Source organism: Scardinius erythrophthalmus, assembly GCF_964197995.2.
Source record: "Scardinius erythrophthalmus genome assembly, chromosome: 6".
NCBI classification, from domain to species: domain Eukaryota; kingdom Metazoa; phylum Chordata; class Actinopteri; order Cypriniformes; family Leuciscidae; genus Scardinius; species Scardinius erythrophthalmus.
Window position 1 is genome coordinate 23,821,761 of NC_138226.1, and position 27,542 is coordinate 23,849,302.

Consider the following 27,542-nt stretch of genomic DNA (forward strand, 5'->3'; position numbering starts at 1 on the left):
ATATGGTAAAGACACAAAACACTCAACTTGTGTCCAATCCATGTTATTAAACTAGGCCACATAATGACAAGCAGACCATTATTAAGTAATTGAGAACAAGTAAGGCTGTGAGACAAAATAATAAAACAATAAAGACAAATATGGCTTATAAAATACAAATCCATTAATCCATTTGTTTATATGCTTACACATTCATGAATGCATCCATTCAGTTTATCCATGTTAATGAACTTGTCTGGAAACAGACAAAATCTGACATTAAAGTCAATTGAGATCTAGAATATAGACTTTTTTTGGTCACACATTAGATTAGTGTCCAGTTCTCACTATTAACTACGGCTTTTACCTCAATAAACTCCTAATTACTGCTTAATAATACGGTAGATGTTAATGGGTAGGGTTAAGGGATGTATATGGTCATAAGGCATACATATGTGCTTATATGCATGCTAATACGCAACTTAATAGTGAGAATTGGACCCTCAACTAAAATGTTACAAAATATTTCGCTTATACACACACAGTTTAGCGTATTTTGTGTAATTAAGAGGTTTTTATGGAACTTTTGATAGTTAAATCAAATCAATTTAAAGTTTAAATCAACACTGATGGAAAGTTATGCACTAATCTGGGCTGGGCCACATCATTTCGATCCAAATATAAACGGAAAGTGAACAAGGCAAAAATTCAGTGATCTATCTTTAATCTGCCTCTTACCATTTTCTTTATTACAAGATACAGATAAAGCAATTTTCCCACTTCACTTCTCAGTCAGTTTGATCATGTCAAACTTTGTTAAACAGATTTGGCTACTGGTGAATGGAAATTCATAATTAAAATGAGAGAACCCACAAAGATTCAAGGGAAATCTTCTGCAGAATTATTAGGGCTTAATGGAAAAATTAAGCCTGACAGAATCACACCACCCAGACGTGTCCCCTAGGTGGCACTGACAAGTCTGCTTAAATTCATCTCATCCTTGAACAGAAATGACAGGCTTTACTAATAAAAACTGATTAAACAAAAGATTTAAACGATTCAACATCCTGGAGTAGAAGTATCTGATGGGCTGCACGGTGAAGACATTCAGGTCTGTGTGACGATGGGCAGACAGCAGAGCATTCAGCACATTTGCATTTGTTTCAAATACTTTTACTTCATTGTCTTATGTTGTTATCTGCAAAATAACATGATCTGTTTCTGTTTTTCATCTTAATTTCCATCTTGCTCCATCTGTTGGTTGATGATGGGTATTACAAATTAGCTCACCATCAGTAAAAGAGCATGAACATTGTTTTAGGACTGTGTTATTGTGCGCTTAGTTAATATATTAAGTATGATTTAAAAGACCAAAAGGTGTCTGGTATGAACTTACAATGGGAGTCTATGGGACAAAGGCACAACGTTTACCTTATTTCTGTCAAAGCAGCTGAAACCACCATCCATCTCTGATGCAGATTAACACATGAGCGACAACTTTTCCCACACAGTATCACAATTTATTAGCATTTTCGGTCAACTCTTCAAGTACACACAATTAAAACAGAAAGTACTACTGTATGTAAACTAAAGGTCAGTGTTTTACAGGCAACCGTATATACAGTAGTGCTGAGAGCATACTGAACATATTAGAAGAAGAAGAAGAAGAAGAAGCCATGTAAACAAGTCAGTTCTAAGGGGCAACAAATAAAAAGTAAATCAAACAAACAAAACACACTGTTGACTTTGTCACTAAAGGAGCAAGTTTCCATAAAAATGCAAGGCCACTTTTGGAATAATCCAGTGTATGACAAAATCAATCCAGCATGCACACGCACAGTTGGGCTTCAAAATAAATAAATATATATATATATTGCCTTTTTTTTTTTCAGAGTTTGTATAAATAAATAAAACTGTTATAAGCTATACACAATTTTAGCTTCTCACATCAGTGGACTAATTTAGAAATACGCCAAAAGCCTTTTGAGCAGCAGATCGTCCGGATGGATCTCAAACAGACGGGAACCGGAACCGTTCGGTTCTGTAGACTAACCAGCCAGCACTTACATATCACATGTACTGTACGGCAGCGGAAACACAGATGGGACAAAACGAACAAAAAAATGAGTACAAAAAAACATGTGCAGGTAACAACGTAAAATAAAAAAGTTGCTGTCTTAAATTTTTTAAGTACAATCAACTTAAATGACATTAAACTGACTATAAAATGAGTTAACTGAAAATTCATCAAACGTATTTTATGCTGTCATAACTTATTAATGATATAATTGTGTTTACACTGTATGTAAAACATACAGAATACATTCTTTCGGTGGAGAAAGACCACATGAAGCGGATGTTATAAGAAGGACCATTGAGATTTAAGAACAGTTTTTCATGTGGCAGTACAAGGAGCGAAGCGAACCTTGACACTGTAGGTCTTGAAATGGAAAGTCAAGACAATTATCAGCAAGAAGTCAGTCAATAAAGCAAAAAGAACTAGCAGGGATATTATTAAAATACAGAACCAGCACCTGTACTTTATTAAAAATGATGAACATTCATAGCGTTGAAGCACCTCTCCCGGTGTAATGCTCATGCAGACTCTACATAAACGCATTGGTCCACTGTATCTGTGCTAAATGAGTTCCCTTAAACGCAGGATATTGCAGGAAGCCGCTTTCAAACAGGAACACAGTTCATTATCCGCTGGTGTTGGAGCAGACCTCATCAATTTTACAACTGCTGGACGGAGGTTAAAGGACAAACTGAACCGTGCTGAAGAAGCACACGGGCTGATCCTCACCTCAACCTCTCGGGGTGACTAAATGAGCTGCGTTTTAGTTTACCGCGCGGATCACACACACGTTCAGAGACATTCTACACGAACACAACAGTTTACAGGAAAGTCCTTGCATCACAATGAAAAAACACTAGAAAATCTGTTTGAACATAAATCAAGAGGAAACTAAAGAATGACTAAGCACTAATATAGTGCATAACACATCAGTCTTTTCTTGCTCTCTGTTAAAAAGTCACGTCGCCTTAAAGGGATAGTTCACGCAAAAATGAAAATTCTGGCATTATTTAGTCACCCTCAAGTTGTTCCAAACCTGTATGACTTTATTTCATCTGTGGAAGATAAAAGGAGAGATTTTAATAATGTACCAGTTGTTATTGCCACTGCAATTAGAATGAATGTGGACTGGAGCTTTCAAGCTTCAAAAAGGACGTACTGATGTAAAAGCATATTGAAAGTATAGTTATTAGGGGATAATACAAGTACAACTTGTGCACTACATTCCAAGTCTTCTCAGTCGTAATATAACTTTGTGTTCAATTATTAAGTCATTATTCACTGCGAGGCTTGCCATTCGCATTGACCCTCATGAACATAGTTCTTTTGAGTAATCTCTTTTCAATGGATTGATTGATTCAATTCACAGTTTGGACTAGTCATTTCATTTCAGTGACTTAATGATCCGGTCATACAGGTTTGGTACAACATGAGCTTGAGCATTGATAAATTTTTGGGTGAACTAGGCTTTTAATGCGACTGGTACAATAGATTCGGCACAACTTGAACTTGTGTTTTTTTTTTTCTTCTTTTTTTTTATGATGTAAGAAAAATCACAGCAATAAAATGTCAAAGTCCTCCATCTGGTCCGTGGAATGTCAGCTGTGTCTCGTCCTCTCTTTAAATGTCACAATTTTCACGACGACCACTGATCCGAAACCTTTGTCCTTGCAGTCTCACATAAAATGTTTTGTGTATGCTGCACATTTTATGTCTGTTATTCTCTTCCTTTTGTTTTTGTTTTTTTTTGGAAATCCAAAGGGTGCCTTGGAAAGATGAACATTTGAAAATGTTGCACGCAGTCCAGCTTGTGCTTTGAATGTACAGTCACCGAGAGCTTGATCACATGTCCACATCCCCATCATAGGCCAGAGTCAAGGGCTTCGATGGTGGAGATGCACTTTTACTCTGTTTGGATGGTTTGCTGCTGTTAGAAAGAGGAGGAGAAAAAGAAAGATCAATGAAATTTCATGTATATACAGTCCTGCTGCTCTCTATTGTATTTCTACACGGTACCACTAGATGGCAGCAACAAGTTATTATAAGTGAGACTAATAACGTTAACAAATAGGTGAAGTGTGTAATGTCTGTCATCAACTAGAATCACAGACTGTTTTCAAACAGGCATTGTCCATTAAGTGATGAGTTTGTTAAATTGATAGCATACATACCAAAGCAGGAAGGCCAGAGCAATTATAAATAATATGAGAATGAATCCTCCAGCTGTTAACCCATAGACCCACAGCTTTATCCTTCCATCTGTGTGATCAGAAAACAGGATTGTGATCACTACTGAGATATATAGGAACATCATTTTTATTTCTTCCACACAGTGGCCTATTGCAGCAGTAACAGATGGCACATTCATACTGGTGGAAATGTACCTGATGAAACAGTTTCACCATCTTCCATTCGCAGTTCAGAGGAAAGGATGGGGTGTGTGTCAGAGATATTAAGATGCTTGTATAACTGATATGACAAGGTCTCAGAGCACATCTTTCAGATGAAAAACAAAAGATATCAGTCTGATGAGCTGCACTGAGAGCTTCTCCTTACTACAGCAACAGGCCTGAATCCTTTGAGACTCGCACAATGGATGATGCAAAAACCACTCTTAGGAAAAGATCATCTTGCTAAGTTTGGTAACACTTTATAATAACTTTAATTCAGGCAAAGAATCCCACTGGTGAATAGAGAGATGGAGCAAGGACCTTCGGTTACATATTGTATAAAACTGAGTGTTGCATTTTAAGTCTGGCCTATAAAATGTATAAAGGATCATGTTACTTGGGAATGGTTCTTACATTACAAAGCCATTACTGATGTTCACAGTACACTCATGGGCAAAAAAAAAAAAAAAAGGGCCTAGCATGAAATGGCTAAACACTAAGCTTTTAATTGTTTTAACCACAAATTATTGGTCAGGATATTATAAAAATTTAAGCAAATGCACTACTTAAGAAGCAATTGCCGTCTCAGAAAAACAGTATGGTGATGCACCAGAGCGGTGTCTTCTAATATCTGGTGATAAATATAATAATAAATGCATCTCTACCACAGTGAAGTATATGGAGAAGATGTCATTGTGTGGGGAGACTTTTTAGCTGCAGGGATTGATGAGCTACTTCACAGCGAAAAGTCATTTAATGCTTTGGAGTACAGGGACATATTGCAGAATGGCATATTTCCCACAAATGAAAAGTTGTTAGAGGAATGATCAGAAGACAATGCTCTTGCCCAAACTGCAAAGTCATGTTTTTTGGCCTGGTCAGTCCAGATTTGAACCCTATAATGAATACTTGGTCTCACATTAAACTCAAATGAACTGGGAGACATTTTTCAACTACTCATGAACAGTTTGAAGCCATTAACATTGAGTGGAACAACACTGACTCTTCTTCCTGTAAAAAGCTGTCTGCAAGTTGGGGAAGGCTATTCTGTGCTAAGTTACTTTATCTACAGTATTTGTGCAATTCTTGCTAATTTCCTGACCAGTGATTTGTGATTAAAACGGTTAAGACCATGATTGATTGACAATGAAACAAATTTTGATTGATTGACAAAGAAATTAATACATTTATTCAGCAAGGATGCATAAAACCGGTATAAAAAGGGACAGTAAAGACATTATTAATGTTACAACATACACCAATCAGGCATAACATTATGACCACCTTCCTTCGTTGTTGTGCTCCTCAAACCATTCCTAAACCATTTTTGCTTTGTGGCAGGGAGCATTATCCTGCTGAAAGAGGCCACAGGGAATGCCGTTTCCATTAAAGGGTGTACATGGTCTGCAACAATGCTTAGCTAGGTGGTACGTGTTAAAGTAACATCCACATGGATGGCAGGACCCAAGGTTTCCCAGCAGAAAATTGCCCAAAGCATCACACTGCCTCTGCTGGCTTGCCTTCTTCCCATTGTGCATCCTGGTGCCATGTGTTCCCCATAAGCGACGCACAGGCACCCGGCAATCCACGTGATGTAAAAGAAAATGTGATTCATCAGACTAGGCCACCTTCTTCCATTGCTCCGTGGTCCAGTTCTGATGCTCACATGCCCACTGTCGGCACTTTCGGCGGAGGACAGGGGTCAGCATGGGCACCCTGACTGGTCTGCGGCTATGCAGCCCCATACGCAACAAACTGCGTATTCAGACACCTTTCTATCAGAACCAGCATTAACTTCTTGAGCAATTTGAGCTACAGTAGCTCGTTTGTTGGATCACACCACACGGATCAGCCTTCGCTCCCCACGTGCATCAAGTAGCCTTAGTCGCGACCATGACCCTGTCACTGGTTCACCACTGTTCCTTCCTCTGACCACTTTTGATAGATACTGACCACTGCAGACCGGGAACAACTGACAACCGACGTTTTGGAGATGCTAGCCATCACAATTTGGCTCTTTTCAAAATCGCTCAAATCCATACGCTTCCCCATTTTTCCTGCTTCTAACACATCAACTTGGAGGCCAAAATGTTCACTTGTTGCCTAATATATCCCACCCACTAACAGGTGCTGTGATGAAGAGAAAATCAGTGTATTCACTTCACCTGTCAGTGGTCATAATGTTACGCCTGATCGGTCTATTTCTATTTCTAATAAATGCTGTTCTTTCTTTCTATTCATCAAAGAATCCTGAAAAAATGTAACATGGTTTCCACAAAAATAGTAAGCAGTTTTTTTTAGCACTGATAATAAGAAATGTTTCTTAAGCAGAAAATCAGCATATTAGAATGATTTCTGAAGGATCATGTGACACAAAATTACATTTTAAGATCTATTAAAATAGAAAGCATTTATTTTAAATCGTAATAATATTTCACATCATTACAGTTTTTACTGTATTTTTGATCAAATAAATGCAGCCTTAGTGAGCAGAAAATACTTCTTATAAAACCATTAAAAAAAATCTTATTTTTGCACCAAATTAGTTATAGATCAAACAATATTTGGCAGGTCTCTAATGTTACTGCTAAGTTTGAAAGCCCCTGGTTTAAGAAGTTATTAACAAACATTACAACATAGGTCTAAATCAGTAGTTGATGTAAAGCAAAATATATTTAAGAAAATATATTTGTCAGAACCGATAGCTTCATGGGCAGTGCTCCGACATGTAGCGTGGTCGTCGAGTCCTGGTTTATTGATTTATTCATCTAATAAATTTTATATTTAATAACATAACTTTGTTTTGCAGATAACAGTTCTAGCAATTCTCAGAATTTCAGAACACACACCTACTGCTAACCTGGCGGCACACAGTTGTTGTACCACAGGCCGCTAAATTCAGTTCTAATCAGAAATGGCCTCTAGCCAGCAATAAAGCAACTCTGTCTGTCAAGTTATGGGCAATACAAATCACGCTGTTATGAGACTCAGTCCAATGCTTTTCTCATAGCACCGATGGGGCATAAACACTGAGGCATTAAATGGAGTTCTACATCAGCCTGTATCTGGGGTCTCATGAAGGCATCCAGATATTCTACTATAACTCAAAGCCACACTCCACTGGCCCACATCAGCCTGCTGTTCATCTGCATTTCAAATACCTGGGCCGAGCGGCTGCAGGGACCATTCGCCGAAGAAGTCCTGCATCTGAGTGGTGCCTGGTTTTAATCTTCCCGAGCTGGTCTTCACATCTGCCTTCTTGTTGTCGGCACCGGGAGTCTTGGTGCAGTAATCCAGGAATCCATGTGTGGTCATCACTTCAGTGTAGCCCTTCTCGCAGCCACACACACCGCTCTGAAACAGACATGTATCGCTGTGAGACACTGTACACACTGCATAAAGACACCGCTGTGTTTAAAGGAATATCCCAGGTTCAATGCAACTTGAGCACAAAAATAGCACATTTCAATTCATCCCTCCTTTTCATACAAAAGCATATCTGATTACAATGAGGCACTTACAACAGAAGTGAATGGGGCCAATCTGTAAACATTAAAGTACTCAGTGTTGCAATAGTACAGCCACAAGACTTAAGAACATCTGTGTTGACTAAACAACATCAAAAATCACTTACTAATCTTTTCTGTGTATTATAACCAATTTGACAAATTCAAACATGACAACATAATGCCTTAAACGACTGCAAAACATTTGTCTAAACACAAAAGTTTAAAAGAAAAATTGAAGTAAATGTTTTTTCATAAAAATATGAGCACCACATTTTCACTTCCATTAGGTGCCTCGCCGTAACTCAAGGGATGAATTGAAATAATTGTTTGTGGTAATGAACATTATGCCACAAATGCTTTCGATTAAACTTCTATTGAACCTGGAATATTCCTTTAAGGCAAAATCGATATTTTTATCAGTACTCATGCAGAAATCAGAATGTGGCTGCATGGAATGCATTGCATGTAGTTGCAATCAGTGCACTGCAAGTGGCAGTCAACGTACCATTTTGTGAGTTTGATATTTTTGTCCTCTATTTGAAGCAATTGTACATATTTTACACATGCCTGAAATGCCTTCCTTCATGAGTAAACTAATAACAATAACTACAGGTCATAAGATTTCTTGTTTTGTCTTGTTATTTACATGTTGGTTTAACATGCAAATAGATACAGTGTTCTGACGAATAAAGCTACCTATCAGATTGTGCTACCAACACTATATTTGCATTGTTTTAAGGGTAGGCTTAGGGTTCGGGGTAGGTATGGACGATAATAATGCCTCAAACCACATGAATATCATGCTGGTAGCACAATCAAAGCACAAATGGTCTCAAATACAGGATGATATCTTTGCACACAGGAAGGACAGTGTTTACCTGCTTGCAGTGGGAGAAGGGTTTGGTGCAGGGAGGGTGACAGTGCCGCACAGTGGTTGGCCGGTTCTGTGGAAAGCAGCCCCCTTCCAGCAGGAAACAACAGAGGTAATTATTGCCATTTCCCTATTGATAGCCAGATAAAAGTGCTGTCACACCTGATTAATGGCTTAAAGGACCCATCACGGCTTCTGGTCAATCAGTGAAGATTGTAATTTTGGAATAGAAAATTACATGTCAAAACATCAGAGACTAATACCCTGGGTTCGGGCTTTTCTCAAGCAGAAGAGATTACCTCTCACAGCTTATATTTGCCCGAGATGATTCCGTACTCAGATAAGATCACTATTCTCTGTTATTTACAGCACTTCACGCAGCCCGAAAGCCTTCGTTCTTGCTCTAAACACTCAAGTGAAAGCTTGCTATCTGGAGCGTGTTCATTTCACCACAATCAAACAATGTTTTCTGCTGGTCACTTTCAGACGAGCGTTAGTTTATTGATAACGTCTGTTGAAATGGAGGGAGAGAACAGGGAACATGTTGGATGTGCTATGAAACTGTCCTAGACAACGTCTGCACATTCAAAGCAGGCTGGCCTCAGCATTGCGGTCCTCACATCCTTCTACAGATGAATGGGGGAGAGAGTCTTCACCTCCTGTATCACTGCGTGGTGGGGATGTTGCTGACAGGAGCGCACTAGAGTGAGTTTTCAAGCACAGTTTGCCAACTGTAAGCGATATTTACATCAGCAGATGCATAAGGTGTGCAACTTGTATTATGAGGGACCTTGCTCACCCAGAAAATGGTCTGTTTGCCACTCTCCCTTCAGGAAGGAGGTTTGCGCAGCATTAGGCCCAGAACCACCAGGCTAAGAAATAGAAGCGGTGAGACTGATGAACTCTTCATCATAGTGCTGCATTTATCTACTCCATTGTGTGATGACTGTACTAACAATAAATGTTATTCGCACATGGTTACAGTGATTAATTGATTTTAGTCTTCATTGTAGGCTTATTTTAGTGTAAGTGGAGGGTATTACTAATTTATTTATTTACTATTTATTGTTTGTCTGATGAATTAGTAAAGTTCTGTCATGACAACTCTCAGAGTAATTGGCACGGTAATGGGCAAGTAAGACATGCTGCTGCTGTACAATATAGCGTACATTAATTATCCGTTACAGATCGATACAGGTGGAGCTGGGGAAGGTGGAGGGTTTCTGAAAGTGTGCTGCACTGCTAAGGCAAATGAGCATCAAGCTCATTGGCTACTGATATGGCAGGAGCCAATCAGCTGCACCCTATATATATCGATGTGATTATGAACAGGTGAGTTAAAGGACCTATTAACCTGCACCATCTAGAGTTTCATGCCAGAACTTTGTATTTATTCACAATGCTTTTATATTGCTGATGATTTTATTCTATTATTATTACTATTATCAATTTTGGTATCTATTGTTATTGCTGGGACCTGAGTGTGAAATTTCATTCCTATCATGTACCACATGTTTTGGAATGACAATAGACTTCTACTTCTACCATCACAAATGTTCAGCCTATGGTTCTGTGTTTAGGGTTAAAGGGATAAATCAACCTAAAAAGAGAGAATTCTGTCATTATTTACTCACCCTCATGTTGCTCCAAACCCACATGCTGTTATTTTCTCACTGGAACACGAGGAAAATGTATCTTATCTTTTCCATTCAACAAGACTTCATAGTGGCTGTAAATCTCCAAAGAGGACTTTAAGAGCACAATAAAAGTAGTCTGTGACTGTACGACTTGTGCACTTAATTCCAAGTCTTCGAAGCCATGTGATAACTTTGTTCTCTTATGCTCACCAAGGCTGCATTTATTTGATCAAAAATACAGCAAAAACAGTAATATTGTGAAATATTATTACAATTTAAAATAACTGATTTCTATTTTGATACATTTTAAAATATAATTTATCCCTGTGATGGCAAAGCTGAATTTTCAGCATCATTACTCCAGTCTTCAGTGTCACATGATCATTTAGAAATCATTATAATTTGATGATTTGGTGCTCAAAAAAACATTTATTATAATCAATGTTGAAAGCAGTTGTGCTGAATCTGCTGATTAATATTTTTCACAAAAAAAAAAAAAAAAATCAGGATTCTTTGATAAAGTTCAAAAGCATTTATTTCAAATATAAATCTTTTATAACATTATAAATGTCTTTACTGTCACTTTTGATAAATTTAAGGCATCTTTGCTGAATAAAAGTATACATATCTTTCTTTAAAAAAGTAAATTGACCGCACAATTTTGAGTAGTAACTAATGTACAACCTGCGTCAATTCAAACTTGGGTCTGTTAATCACATTAAACTATCACAAGCCTTCAGAAGACATGGAATGCAGTGCACAAGTACCTTTATGGTTATTTTCTCCTCTTTTTTGGAGTTTGACAGTCTCTGGTCACTATGAACTTTACAAGTATGAAGAAGATCAAGATTCAAAAAGTCTCCTTTTTGTTCCACTGTAAAAAATAACAGCATACTGGTTTGGCACGACATGAGGGCAGGTAAATGATGACAGGATTTTCATTGCCTACAGATTTTCTGTCATGTGGAGTCGACAGGTCTTTTGATTGTCTTTCTGTAAGTGAAGTCAGTGCAGAATATTTGTCATTCTCTCAGTCTCAATGTAAGAGGTGGGCTACCTGTCACATTGACCCCATCAGACCGCTGACACCACACTGATCTTTCGTTGTCATTCCAGGCGCTGGTCCTCCACTCGTAACTATGACATTTCCCTCCTGCATCCCCACAGAGTGAGAGAGACACTCAATAGGCTTGCACTGGGTAGTCAGGTGTGATAATAGCCGAATGCAGACATTATATACTGATGCACTCTCTCTCTCTCTCTCTCTCTCTCTCTCTCTCTCTCTCTCTCTCTCTCTCTCTCTCTCTCTCTCTCTCTCTCTCTCACGCGCACACACACACACACACACACACACACACACACACACACACACACACACACACACACACACACACACACACACACACACACACATATACAGTCAGGTCCATAAATATTGGGACATTGACACAATTCTAATCTTTTTGGCTCTATACACCACCACAATGGATTTGAAATGAAACGAACAAGATGTGCTTTAACTGCAGACTTTCAGCTTTAATTTGAGGGTATTTACATCCAAATCAGGTGAACGGAGTAGGAATTACAACAGTTTGTATATGTGCCACCCACTTTTTAAGGGACCAAAAGTAATGGGACAGATTAACAATCATAAATCAAACTTTTACTTTTTAATACTTGGTTGCAAATCCTTTGCAGTCATTTACAGCCTGAAGTCTGGAACGCATAGACATCACCAGTTGCTGGATTTCATCCCTGGTGATGCTCTGCCAGGCCTCTACTGCAACTGTCTTCAGTTCCTGCTTGTTCTTGGGGCATTTTCCCTTCAGTTTTGTCTTCAGCAAGTGAAATGCATGCTCAATCGGATTCAGGTCAGGTGATTGACTTGGCCATTGCATAACATTCCACTTCTTTACCTTAAAAAACTCTTTGGTTGCTTTCAAAGTATGCTTTGGGTCATTGTCCATCTGCACTGTGAAGCGCCGTCCAATGAGTTCTGAAGCATTTGGTCACAACATGCTTTTCTTCACAACATTTGGCCAGATCAAGAACACTCTCCAGGAGGTAGGTGTATGTGTGTCAAAGTCAAAAATCAAGAGAAGACTTCACCAGAGTGAATAAAGAGGGTTCACCACAAGATGTGAACCATTGGTGAGGCTCAAAAACAGGAAGGCCAGATAAGAGTTTGCCAAACAACATCTAAAAAAGCCTTCACAGTTCTGGAACAACATCCTTTGGACAGATGAGACAAAGATCAACTTGTACCAGAGTGATGGGAAGAGAAGAGTATGGAGAAGGAAAGGAACTGCTCATGATCCAAAGCATACCACCTCATCAGTGAAGCATGGTGGTGGTAGTGTCATGGCGTGGGCATGTATGGCTGCCAATGGAACTGGTTCTCTTGTATTTATTGATGATGTGACTGCTGACAAAAGCAGCAGGATGAATTCTGAAGTGTTTCGGGCAATATTATCTGCTCATATTCAGCCAAATGCTTCAGAACTCATTGGACGGCGCTTCACAGTGCAGATGGACATTGACCCGAAGCATACTGCAAAAGCAACCAAAGAGTTTTTTAAGGTAAAGAAGTGGAATGTTATGCAATGGCCAAGTCAATCACCTGACCTGAATCCGATTGAGCATGCATTTCACTTGCTGAAGACAAAACTGAAGGGAAAATGCCCCAAGAACAAGCAGGAACTGAAGACAGTTGCAGTAGAGGCCTGGCAGAGCATCACCAGGGATGAAACCCAGCAACTGGTGATGTCTATGCGTTCCAGACTTCAGGCTGTAAATGACTGCAAAGGATTTGCAACCAAGTATTAAAAAGTAAAAGTTTGATTTATGATTGTTAATCTGTCCCATTACTTTTGGTCCCTTAAAAAGTGGGTGGCACATATACAAACTGTTGTAATTCCTACTCCGTTCACCTGATTTGGATGTAAATACCCTCAAATTAAAGCTGAAAGTCTGCAGTTAAAGCACATCTTGTTCGTTTCATTTCAAATCCATTGTGGTGGTGTATAGAGCCAAAAAGATTAGAATTGTGTCAATGTCCCAATATTTATGGACCTGACTGTATATTTAGTGTCACATGATCCTTCAGAAATCATTCTAACATGCTGATTTGATGCTCAAGAAACATTGCTTATAACAATATTGTGGAAAACAATATTTGTGTGAAAACAGTGATACATTTTTTTCCAGGATACTTTGATGAACCGAAAAAGAACAGCATTTCATTAAAATATAAGTATTTTGTAACATTTTTAAATGCATTTACTGTTAAATTTGATCAATTAAATGGATCACTGCTGAATAAAAGCATTAATTCCTTTCTTTCAAAAAAAAAATATTAACAAAACTTACTGACTCCAATCATCTGAGTATGGGTGAATAATTACTAGCAAATAACCTACTACAATATTTTATTGGTTTGACCAATATTGATTTACATATCTACCTCTCTGGAAAATTCCCTCACAGACCTCAACTGGATACCTAGGCTCTGTTCACACTACACACACACATACTTTCTCGTACACAACTGAGGGTCTTGTTGTAGAGCTGAACTCACAAGGTGTGTGAGATTACAAGCGACAGAGATGTCTTATGCATTGATTTTTTTTTTTTTTTTTTACTTATTTGGTATAAATGGGCTTCCATACAAAAACATCAGACTATATAACATTATATTGTATTGTATTGGATTATATAATATTACATTTCACTGTTTGTACCTTTACATGGACGCGTCTCAAAGACCTGGTGAGGGCAGCTCTCCTGATTCTCCAGCACTTGTATGACCACGGCCTGTGAACGTGCCTGTCGGCCCACCGTCTCGAAACTACGTCCTTCCAGACATGTCAGCTGACAGGAACTCCACAGAGACCACTCTGTAAGGTGACAGTCTCCTGTAGAAGGCAAATCACACTTCACAACTCTGGTTCTATTAGTTAAATTAATCCCATGATAACTTGACACTCATCAAGGAACTTCACTGGTTAAATTAGCAAGTGCAGAGAAGGAATGCTACATACTATTTTGACTAAGTGTGAAAAGTATGATTTCAAGTGCGAAAAGTTTGAGTAGAACAGTCTTGGGATACCCAAATATAAAATTGATACCACAGGCCTCTTTGTCAGATACTGCTAGCCAGTGTGATAAACTAAAACTAAAATAATACAAAATTATTCTTGCTAATTGAAATGTATCTGAAATAAAATATAAAATGAAATAAAAATAAAGCACAACAAAATTACTGAAACTTAAACTAAAATGATAAATAACACAATAGTATATAAATAATACTAAAACAAAAATGCTGCTAGCATTATCATCTAGCTTAATTATTATACTTAAAACTTTAAGATTTATGTATAAAAAAAATTAATACAGATTTTAACTTAAAAATACAGATACTATACAGACTCAAACTTAAAAAGCTGATTTGACCTTGTAGTTTTCTGCTACTTGTCTGTATTACAACAGTCTGTAGTGCAAGTGTTGATGATAATAATAATAATAATAATAATAATAATATATTGATTCATTAATTAATGATTATTTTGTGTGTGTTTTTTTTCTCTACAAATTTAGATTTTCCTGTCATGAAACCTAATTCGTGACAACTCTTCAGATACATTTAGCACTTCCTTAACCGAAGATCAGACATCACTGAGCCTCCTAATCCCTCAGAGTAGAGGGCGATTCACAGTGACGGCCACTGCATAAGCTAACACTAGCTCTTCAGCCATGACTTCCTTTTGATTCTGCAGCCAGGATGGCTATTAGAGACAATCTGTGCACCCAGGCATCTCATTATCCATCATCTTCATGAAGCCAGTCTATTTCCATCCCTCACTGGAGCTGCCGAAACATATAATAAAGCAACGCACACCGCACACCATATGCCACCCTCTCTAACTCGCTCGCTTTGTCTCTACCTTTCTCACACTGGCCTAACATCTTTGATTTCCTCTCCTCCCAACGTGTGCTCTTTCCTGTGAGCAAGCAGCACATTTACGAAAATAAATATGCAGTTTGAAGAGAGACACAGAAGTAGGGCTAACACAGGTCAATAACAGCCTGAAGCTGAGTTTGCAGATAAATAAAGAGACATGAAATGAAAGTTTGTCAGTTTGACAACTAGTAATCTCACTGAACATGACAGATATTAATTCCTTGGACAGTTCTACTGAGATAGTAAGTGAAATGTGAGTAGCAGTACAAAATATTTATTGATTAACATCTTCCAGTGGTTATGAACAGTGTTGGGGAGGTAACGCATTACAAGTAACGTGAGTTATGTAATCAGATTACTTTTATATTACTCTTAGTAACAAGTAGAGTAACACATTACTTTGAGTTACTTTTTCAAATAAGTAATGCAAGTTACTTTGTTTTCCAATTTACTGACTGACATCTCTCCAGTTTCAATGTTGAGAGAAATCAGGAGTAAAGCCAGAGACACACCAAGCCGACAATCGGCAACGGGGCAGTTTTTATGAGCGTCGACTGACTTGGTTTTTCCGGTGTGTTCCACAACGTTGACTCTAGTCGGATGGTGTGTGTTTTTTTGGGCCGATTCAGCATGTTGAATCGGCGCCAAGCCGTGGGTGAGAGAGAGAACTCTGATTGGCAGATCAGTTCAGTAAACGAGTCAGTGCATGAGAATAATAACAAAACAGCGAGCAAAGAAGTCAAGACGGAACAGACAGAAGGCTGTTCTAATTTTACGTCTTCTTGCCTGAGTGTTCCTTGGCGAATATTTTAATATTAACGAGCAGAGTGGAATAAAGAAAGTTATCAGCATTATTGATATTCAAAACGGTAAGCACGCACTGCTTTGTTTACGGTTTGTGTATCTGCAGCCTGCAATGTCGGTTTCCCTTTTTCAATGACAAATATAGACAAATATATCTGCAGAAATAGGCAGATATCTCCTTCAAACGTGTGTGGTAGATGACAGTCGGCAGTAGTTCTCTCGGTGTGTTCAAGCGCATCTTGCCCTGAAGCAGACGATGCAAGTCAAGTCAAGTCAAGTCAAGTCAAGTCAAGTGTTTTTTGTATAGCGCTTTTCACAATACAGATTGTATCAAAGCAGCTTCACAGTATTAAATTAAAATAATACAACAAGGTTTGTTTCTAATGGAATTTATTGATTGATAAAATTAAAATTAAATATCCCCAAAATATCCCCAAGGCCACAACATAGTCGGCTTTCATCAGCGCTATAGTTCTTTTGTGTCGGTTTGGTGTGACCCTACCTTAAAGTGCAGAGGCATTGTGTACTTTTGCTGCTGACCTTTGATGATCCAATTTAACTATAATAATAAGCAAAAATGACTCTAGATAAACAACATTTGTTTCATTTTTTCATTTTTATTTGTATTGCTTAAGTATTGCTCCTGTTCTATTCTTCTGCAATCCAGAATGGCAGCACAGCTGAAAGGTTTGTTTGAGCTGCGCCCTCTACTGTACCCCCTAGGGAAAAACACTGGCAGCAGGACTGGGCAGGTAAGGCAAAGCTGGAAACGTCAAAACAAGGCAGGACAAGGGTTTGCAGAGATAGAGACGATAGGTAAGGCTGTGTGTCCACCAAAGCATTTTTTCCCATGGCTAGTGTGTTTTTCCAATTATTTTCAATGGGAGAAGCAATGGGTTCAATGGGTTTTTAAAACGGCAGCAGCATGACGAGGCGCTGAGCGTCTATTTCATGCTGAACGCTAAGCGCTCTGAATTTTTTACCGGTAAAACGCAGCGCTCATCACTGTTACTTTTTACCCAGCCGTCCAATCACAGTGGAGGAGGGGTGGGACAAATACAACACAGGCCAACTGCCACATTCAGCAAATACTTTATATTAAATTTTTATATTGAAACAATACAGAAACAAACTATCTGTGAAATGAGATACTAGTAACACTTCCGCAGATATTCCATATCATAGCAAGTAAAGCGTCTCAACTGAAAGAACGCTGTGTTGCCATTGCACTCTCAAACACACACTAAAAGCGCTGGCTAAAAACACTTTGGTGGACACTTGGCCTAAATATGACAACGAACTGGCACAAGACTGAAAACACAAGGAGAATAAATAGGGAGCAAACAAAGCAGGTAACAAGGGAGAACAGATGGGGCAAATTAACTAATAATCTGATAACAAGAAGGGCGGGGTTAATACAATAAACAGGAGAACACATGGCACATAGAAACAAACATGACATCCATGTGCTCACACCAAACATGACAAAAACAAGAGCACATGGCTAGTGAACTCAATCACAAGCCATGTGCTCAAACAAAACCTGACACAAACAGGCAGCCAATGAGAACTCTCACCGACTACGTGTCCACACAGAACATGACAACAGAAAAGCACACAGCCGATGAAAAACTGGAGCACCGAACCGAAAACAAACTAGACCTAAGTGCCAGGATCCGAACATCACACTCCGCACACAAAACCACTCACAAAAGCTCCGACTTCAGCTAAATATTTTTGAGGCAAGATTGAGCCCAATTTCAAGAATATTACACAATAATGATTAACGAACCACATACGAGAGGGTAGAAATGCACATATAATTATAAATATGTAGTGTTGTCATGTTTTTGTGCTTGATTTGCCTGAGCAAACTCGAAACGCTCACACAGAGACAATACAGAAGGAGAGTCAGGGCTCTGTCGCCAAACAAGAATAAACCAGAGCAAACATGAAAATTACTTTCCATAAAAAGTAACAACATTGTAATGCATTAGTTTAAAAAGTAACTCTTCTCAACACTGGATATGAAACAATAAATCATGCTAAACTAATTGAGTGAGTAAATGTAAAAAGAAAATTGAAAATGTAAACAAATCAAAAAGTACAAGAATTGTTGCTCCGAATAGTGTATATGAATAGTGTTGTACCTGGACAGGGGACGAAACACGGCTGCTGCAGTTCCTGCTCACTTTCCTTTCTCACGCGGTCTCCACACTTCTCGTCCTCCACCACTTTAGAAGGGTATGGGCTGTCCGGCCAGTCTGACCAGTGCACCACACACGTCAGGTTCCTCTCCCTCGTGCCCTCTCCACATTCTGCTCCCTGCACAAAAGCACACGGCTGACTCGTTAATCTGGAATAGCGGTGAGCAGTGAAGCAGAGGAGCTTATTACAGTGACACCTCTCTGCGAATGACTGACATTGGGAGTGAAACAGCATTTCGGCATTTCTGATGAACTGTGTGACCTGATCACACAGCTGATGTTTCAACGTCCACAGCAAAAAGAACTTTGTCAAAGTTTTTGTCTTGTTTGCTAGTAAAAATACCTAAAGACTCTAAGAAACCAAACTTATACTGGGTTTGAAAGGGTCATGAAACCCTAAAACACATTCTTTGAGATTTTAAAAGGTATGTAGAGGTTGCACATCAATGAAAACAACAAAAGCACTCATTATGTTTATTATTAAAGAAAAGGTGATTCTTTTTTCAAATTTTTTGGAGCTATTTCATTCTTCTGATTTAAAAAGCAAAGTGGAAGCAACGACACAAAAAGTGAGGTATATGTGTTAATAAGTGGTGGAGAGTATGCATCTACGTCATCAGTTTCTGAGATTTTCTCCGCATTATGCATGAGAACAAACACTTTTAAGTCAATCACTGTTCTGTATTATGCAGAGATTGCACTACGTTTCAGGCAGAGCTGTTTGTTCACCTATGCCTATTCAAGTCTGAACACATGTGTCGTAAGTGTGTTTCCTCAGTACAGTGGCACAAAAGTGCTGTTTGCATTTTCCCCACAATGCAGTGAGAGCTGGAGATTGAAAACCAACACATGGAAAATATGACTGTAATAATATTTCATACGTATGTAACAACACGTATGAGAGCGGTTTCTGCACAGAGTTTGACAACACTAACAACGCGGACCACAGTTCATATTCAGACCAGAGCAAGCGTGTTTCAAGTTTTCATGGACATATTTCATATACTCTCCTGCTCCAAACATGAACCAGCACAGTGCATGCGGACATACACTCACCTAAGGGTTATTAGGAACACCTGTTCAATTTCTCATTAATGCAATTATCTAATCAACCAATCACATGGCAGTTGCTTCAATGCATTTAGGGGTGTGCTCCTGGTCAAGACAATCTCCTGAACTCCAAACTGAATGTCAGAATGGGAAAGAAAGGTGACTTAAGCAATTTTGAGCGTGGCATGGTTGTTGGTGCCAGACGGGCATGTATTCTGAGTATTTCACAGTCTGCTCAGTTACTGGGATTTTCACGCACATCCATTTCTAGGCTTTACAAAGAATGGTGTGAAAAGGGAAAAACATCCAGTATGCGGCAGTCCTGTGGGCGAAAATGCCTTGTTGATGCTAGAGGTCAGAGGAGAATGGGCCGACTGATTCAAGCTGATAGAAGAGCAACTTTGACTGAAATAACCACTCGTTACAACCGAGGTATGCAGCAAAGCATTTGTGAAGCCACAACACGCACAACCTTGAGGCGGATGGGCTACAACAGCAGAAGACCCCACCGGGTACCACTCATCTCCACTACAAATAGGAAAAAAGAGGCTACAATTTGCACGAGCTCACCAAAATTGGACAGTTGAAGACTGGAAAAATGTTGCCTGGTCTGATAAGTCTCGATTTCTGTTTAGACATTCAGATGGTAGAGTCAGAATTTGGCGTAAACAGAATGAGAACATGGGTCCATCATGCCTTGTTACCACTGTGCAGGCTGGTGGTGGTGGTGTAATTGTGTGGGGGATGTTTTCTTGGCACACTTTAGGCCCCTTAGTGCCAATTGGGCATCGTTTAAATGCCACGGCCTACCTGAGCATTGTTTCTGACCATGTCCATCCCTTTATGACCACCATGTACCCATCCTCTGATGGCTACTTCCAGCAGGATAATGCACCATGTCACAAAGCTCGAATCATTTCAAATTGGTTTCTTGAACATGACAATGAGTTCACTGTACTAAAATGGCCCCCACAGTCACCAGATCTCAACCCAATAGAGCATCTTTGGGATGTGGTGGAACGGGAGCTTCGTGCCCTGGATGTGCATCCCACAAATCTCCATCAACTGCAAGATGCTATCCTATCAATATGGGCCAACATTTCTAAAGAATGCTTTCAGCACCTTGTTGAATCAATGCCACGAAGAATTAAGGCAGTTCTGAAGGCGAAAGGGGGTCAAACACAGTATTAGTATGGTGTTCCTAATAATCCTTTAGGTGAGTGTATTTCATCCTGTCTTCTTCAAATGAAATATATGTGCAATAAGGACACTGAAAATTCAAAGAAGAATTTACAAAAAAAAAAAAAAACGTGCCTTTATTCTTTTTGGTAAACTGGTGCGTCATTTGTTCAGAGATTGTTCAGAGCTATAGTTATAATGTTATAATGTCGATTTGTAATTTTCGAAGAATAATCTATCAAAGCATTTTCGATTTGTTCATGATAGTTGTTCGTAGTTTTTAATGATATGATTTTTTGGAGTTTGTTGTCAAAGGGTTATATTTTTAAAATACATCAAGGTGCCTTCAACTCTGATATTTGTGTTTCATGACACTTAACATAACAATTCATGCTTACACAATTTACAAAGTAAATATAATTTTTTTTTTTAAATGCTGATAAAAAAAAGATTTCTTGCAGCTTTGTTTTCACTTACAACACTTTTACCTTCACTTTTCCATTGTTTTTTTGTTGTTGAATGTTTAACCGCAAGATCAAATTTCTTCCTGTTGTTATTGCATGTGTTACATTCAAACATATTGTTTTTCATTTAAACATAATTTGCATATGCAAATGTTAACTATGCTAATCACATTTATTCAGATATGTGGCTTAGCTTGTCTCTAGAAACAAATGTAATACTAATACAAACTACAAATAAAAAGCAAAGCTGAGTTGTCACACATCTCACACATATCATAGAAATGTAATAATGTTTATGAATATGAAAGTGTCCATCACACCAAGCACCAAAGAAAGCACATAAATGCATGTTAAAAGTGTGCAACGTTTCTTTTGTTCATATTGTGAGGACGACAGCTTTTGATCTGGGCAAGCACGACTCTAGGGACGTGCGCAAAACCCCGAGACGTACAATTAAAATCCTTCTCGGATACAAAAGAGAGGAGAGAAAAGCAGAAAAGAGGCGATGAAAATCTGAACTCTGCCACTGTTCTCCTCTAATGATAAGACTGTGGATCCCAGCATGATTTTAATCAGCAGTTACCTCACGTCTCAATGACATAAAGTTCCTCTCTCGCAAACAAACTCGCCATGTGCGCATGCAATTTCTACAAAATTCAATTAAAGAACTCCAGTGTTATGCCAGTACCAGACAGACATGCCGAGCGGATGGTCTCAACACCACTTGATCGTATGAAACATGGATTGAATGCCCTCAGGTTAGGTGATATGCAATAACCAGTAAATGCAGAATAGATGCAGCTCCAATTATTTTTGCCCAGGATCTACCTCCACTCTGCAGGCAGACCAATCGCTCACAAGCCACGTGTAGCAGGGGCTGATGGGACAGGGTTTGGTCTGGGAGAGCTGGGAGGCACACGGACGTCCCTCCTCATGAGCCTGCTGTAACACGCTGCGAGAGCGAGCCATAACACCTGCAACAGAGACACAAATGAAGAGACATCTGTGAATGCACTGTATAAAAATATGGCATTGCTAAAAATACATCAAGCCTGATTTAGTGCGCACTTTAGCAGCTTGGGACAATGCTGTGGATTAATGCATTATTCACACGTTGAATAGCTGAAATATTTATCAGTTGTACAATGCAGGAATAGACAGAAACAGTAATTTGTTAAGAGATTTCCCAAAAACCATATCACACCGGCATGCATTTCATGTTGCTCCAGGCCGGTTTAAGAATGTTTAAAACTATAATTTATTATCAGTTGTGACGTAATTTACACCACAATGAACAGTTTTGTCTAACAGTTTTTTTGTACTGAATATTTTTTATTGTGTGTCAGTTATAATTTTGTCAAATTATGTAAACATTGTGAAAATATTATTTAGATTATTAATTTTGGATACATACAGTGCTATGCAATATCTATGCTATCAGACCAAAGAGTTCACTATTTTATTCTAAAAATGTTGAACAAATATTATTAATATTGCCTTTTTTTTTAATTGAACAACAGTATATTTAGTGATGTCTGGCAACCTGACAAATGTTTTTAATATCATTAGGATATATAAAAATTAAGATAACATTATATGATCTATAATCAATTGTGAGGCAACAGATTGTTTCCAATGAATATGTCAGAATCAGGTGATACTGTAAATGTACCATAGTTCTACAAATTAATATGCATTTTTTTTATTACATGTGAAGCTATTGAACCACTAACAATGATTTTAAAATGTGGCACATAAAAAGAAATTCTTGTCCAGTGAAAAGATTATTGAAATTAATTTAAACATTTCTATGACTGTCATTTTCACAAAAGAAAAGAATGCTATTAAACACAATACATTTAACTGTAACTGTACATATAACTGTACACATATACATATAACAATAACGGTGTTATTTAAAGTGTGTTTTACTACAAGTCCACGGGGCCAGAAGTGTCCAAAGGTACAGAAACACCTGTACATACAAATGAGATTTGAGAGTAATGGAGGACAGAAAGATTTCGAGTGAATGATGACTTTAATTTCTTTCTGTTCCTCACACACATCTTATCATACAACATCATAAGACTTGGTATTTTGCACAGTGCACAATGATACTTATAGGACCTTGACAGCACATAGTCACCATTCACTTTCATTGTGTATGGAAAGGTGCAGTTTGTACATTCTGCAAAAAATCTACTTTTGTGCTCCACAGAATGACTTCAGGGTAAGTAAATGATGAACTAACCCTTTTAACATAGCAGCGACATATAGAAGGTCCCTATATATGACACCTCTCGGCCTGCTCGAAAACACATTAGCGTTGGCTAGAACAGAACATTCTCAATACACATGGGAACTGGCAGTCTTGAAGCTTAGAACAAGGTAGGGGCTTCCTTTTCCAACACAACATCTACCATCCACTGTCCTCACTTATTTTTAATGGAATGACGGGGTTAAGATAAAAAGCATTATGGGATTTTAAGATGATGACCATGAGGTTCTAGCAGGGTACTCGAGTGGCAAATAAAAGGCTTTTCAGACAAAAAAAATTTTGGGCCCATCATTCCATTCACCCAAATTCTCAAGAAAAATCAAAAATACAGACACTTCATCAATGTACATCTTAACTGAATTGCACTCCAGTTAGTTTGACAGTAAAAAGCCCTCCTTCCAGTCGAGCATTAAACATGAAAAAAAAAAAAAAACAACGTAAATTACATTCACAGCACAACATAACTGCTCATCAAATGCTGCCTTCAAGAACTGCCTCTACAGCTGGCCGCTTCAAGGACGTCATTCATTAAAACAGAAGCACTCCAGCCAGATGAGGAAGCCCTTAAAATGACGTGATATGACAGTGGAAATATTTCTACTTGATACTGTAGGGAGACGGAAGGGTTGGGGCAGGAATAGGGAGAAATGAGTGTTAGAAAGAAGAAAGAAAAGAGAAAAGCACAGAATTGTTTGGGTCTCCTGAGCTCCACTGCCAGATGCATTAAATTTCTATGTATATAGACAACAGATAATGAACCCCAAACTCTCGGTCCCTAGCGAGGTGCACAAGAGATAACACTGCTTTGACACAGACAGAAAATTCTCTTCTTCCAGCCCTCACAGCCTGCAAAAACATGCCGAGAACTTCCTGTTTGCAATGCCTGGAGAAATCCCTTTGGATTTAAAAAGTAAACTGCCTGGCCCGAGACAGGAAGCTGATGGCTGAATGAAAATGAATGAATATTGTGTTGAACGTCTCTTATTAAGAGAAAAGTCAGCTGAACTCCTAAGGAGCTGTGTCATTTGAGCAATAGGGACCCGGGCTGCTCTCAAGAGTAGTAATTAGCCTATTTTTTTTTTTTTTTATTGCATCAAGCAATGACACCGTTCAAACAGCCAAACAGGGCAATAAACTCTGAATTAACAATTGCAATTTTGAGAACACTAATGGATAAAATAAATATTTCCCTTTGACTGATAAATCATTTGGCGTGTTCAGGAAAGCAAGGGTTTCATAACCAAGAGTCATTAACCTGTAAGCTGATCCTTAAATATGATTCATGACATAACATCCATAATTAAAAAGGGATTCCGACATGGCATGTTAATGAATGCAAAGTAAATGCACACCACCTGATAGTGTGAGCCAAGAGCAAGCAGAGCGTTTATCTCCATGAAACTCGAATGTACAGGTTTGTGGGTTACTGTAGGTTGCATGCAAATTAAAATATGTCAGCTGCACAAGAACATTAAATATTATTGTGAACTGTAATTGTATGCATGTTTCCCCATGATCCTTCTTAATAGTTCTGATTGCTCATCAAAACTGAAATGATAGCCATTTTGGGCTTCAACTTTCTTGACTTCTGCAAAAAGCACTAACAAATTTACAGTATGTGCAATTTTAGATTATGAAATTCAGTCTGTATATGTTTGGAGTCAAATGCAAAATCAGTCATGGGAAGGCAACCTGGAATTTTATTTATTGTACCTAAAGTGCTATAAAAAATACACTGCCATTCAAAAGATTTTTAAGGTTTTTGAAAGAAAGTTCTTACTGTATGTTGTTCACCATGGCTTCACTTAATCAAAAACAGTAATATGTGGAAATATTATTGTTACAATTTAAAATAATATAATTTAATTTATGTTAAAGTGCCCCTATTACACTAAACATTCCTAATTTTGTTTTGGAGGTCTCCTACAATCCAAGGAACTAAATTCCAGCTCCAGAATTTCTCCAGAATTCACCTGATACACATTGATACGAACAGTAACAATGGCCTCATCCTCATGAAGTGCATGCAAAGTGAAGAAAAGCGCAGAAAACAGCGTCTTCTTGACATGTCGACAACACAACATGTTGCTTCTCAGCTACATCTACATTGTTTGAAGGCGGGTCAATGTAGATGTTGTTTGCTGGCAGCCAATGAAGCCATAGGCTGACATTGTGCAAATTTGTTACAAACCAAAGTAGATATGTTAAGGAAATGAGACTGGAATTGTTGACGACTCGTTTCAGCTGTTCAGAATCGATTATTTCTTTTAGGAGACAATAACTTTATTTGTTGTGCACTTTGATCTTTAAAACTTTGCAGACCTATTACATTCACAATTTACAGCTATATTACACACTGCATGAAAGGTAATATTCAAAAAAGCATAATAAAAAAGCATAATAGGGGCTTAAAGTTATTTAAAGTCATAAGTTTAAAATGACAATGAATTGTGGATTCCGCGATCATGTTTTTCAGGATTCTTTGATGAACAGAAAGTTCAAAAGAACAGAATTGATCTCATATAGAACATTTTGAAACAGACTTAAATTTTCCATCAATTTAAAGCATCATTGCTGAATAAAAGTGTCAATTTCTTGAAAAGATTAAATCTAACTGACCCCAAACTTTTAAACTGTAGTGCACATTTAAATTGAATCAGGATTTCACATTTATTACATGTATTATTGAATCGAAAGCATTTTTTTTTTATTAGTACAATGCTAATATAAAAGCCAACAACAGACTGTCTTTATAACATCACTATTTTTCTCACACAGAAACCTTTTTTTTTTTTTTTTATGCATTATAATATCTAGCTAGCCTGGCTAACGTCAGACCTCGTCTCATTGAGACGTGGTCTGGGAACCATATGTTCATTTTCTCGTATTTGAGGCGTGGTTTACGAATGCCCAGAGCCGTTTATTGGGCGATACAAATGTCTATCAAATGCGCCTGCACGTAGCTCATAGCCAATCGTTTCAATTATACTAGATGACGTATGTAGAGCGGCAGAAATTCGACGAGGAAGAAGATGAAATAAACTTGCGTTCTAAAGTACTTAGAACACTATCTAAGGCCCCGTCCACACTACTGCGTTTTCGTTTAAAGGGGGGGGTGAAATGCTATTTCATGCATACTGAGTTTTTTACACTGGTAAAGAGTTGGATTCCCAAGCTAAACATGGACAAAGTTTCAAAAACTAAGTTGTACGTTTGAAGGAGTATTTTTGTTCCAAAAATACTCCTTCCGGTTTGTCACAAGTTTCGTAATTTTTTTTTTCGAGTATGGCTCTGTCTTACGTAAGATAGAGCGGAATTTCCTTATATGGGTCCTAAGGGCACTTCTCCGGTAAGATCGCGGGCGCGCGCACACTCGTAGACTAGAGCAAGACAGTGAAAGCAGTTCGCCATCAAAGCGCCCTGCCCGGCTTTTGGGAAGTCAATGTCACCAAAGAAGTGTGTTTTTGGTTGCCAGGGCAAGACAACCCTGCACAGATTCCCAAAGAACCCGGCGTTAAGGCACCCGTGGATGGAGTTTGTTTTCCTGAGCATAAACGGAGTTGTGTAAGACTGTTGTTCCCTGCATTTCGACGATGATTGTTTTATAAACAAAGCCCAGATCGACGGATTTGCAGATCGTCTAATGCTTAAGGATCGAGCAGTCACAATGATAAAGGTTCGCGGTCGTGCGTTGGAACGGTGAGTAAAACTGTTGAACAAATGTCTCTGTGTGTTGTTAGCTCAGCGCGTTAGCACAGCTAAGCTTCGCCCACACGGCCCGCCCCCAGCCACTCGTTTTTTTTCCGGAAAGACTCGGTACAGCCAATCTTTCAATTAAAAATATAATAAAACAAAAGACTTTTTGGAGATATGAAGGATGCAATATTACTCTATAGGTACTCAAGATTAACAGGAGATTGAGTGAAAATGAGCATTTCACCCCCCCTTTAAAAACGGAGACCTTTTGCTACGTTTGCACCTCCCGTCCACACTAAAACGGCAAAAACGGAGACCCAAAATGGAGAAGTTTAGAAACGCTGCCGACCCGTTTTTCGTTTTGAATCTCCGGAGGGCGTTTTAGTGTGGACGGGTCAAAACGGAGGATTTTAGAAACGATGACGTAGTAGAGGCTCA

General features: G+C 38.5%; 1 protein-coding gene across 1 annotated transcript in view; it reads right to left on the bottom strand.

Annotated features, from left to right (window-relative positions):
- Positions 1-3,898: 3,898 nt before the first annotated feature.
- Positions 3,899-27,542, bottom strand: part of thsd7ba (thrombospondin, type I, domain containing 7Ba) — a gene marked incomplete at both ends in the record, with an annotated part of 176,577 nt that continues 152,933 nt past the window's right edge. Inside the window, 8 exons of the mRNA XM_081368568.1 lie at positions 3,899-3,980; positions 4,228-4,315; positions 7,608-7,800; positions 8,834-8,916; positions 11,521-11,616; positions 14,204-14,377; positions 18,381-18,555; positions 21,959-22,104. Of these exons, the coding sequence (XP_081224694.1) occupies positions 3,899-3,980; positions 4,228-4,315; positions 7,608-7,800; positions 8,834-8,916; positions 11,521-11,616; positions 14,204-14,377; positions 18,381-18,555; positions 21,959-22,104 (1,037 nt within the window). The remainder of the gene's footprint in view (positions 3,981-4,227; positions 4,316-7,607; positions 7,801-8,833; positions 8,917-11,520; positions 11,617-14,203; positions 14,378-18,380; positions 18,556-21,958; positions 22,105-27,542) is intronic.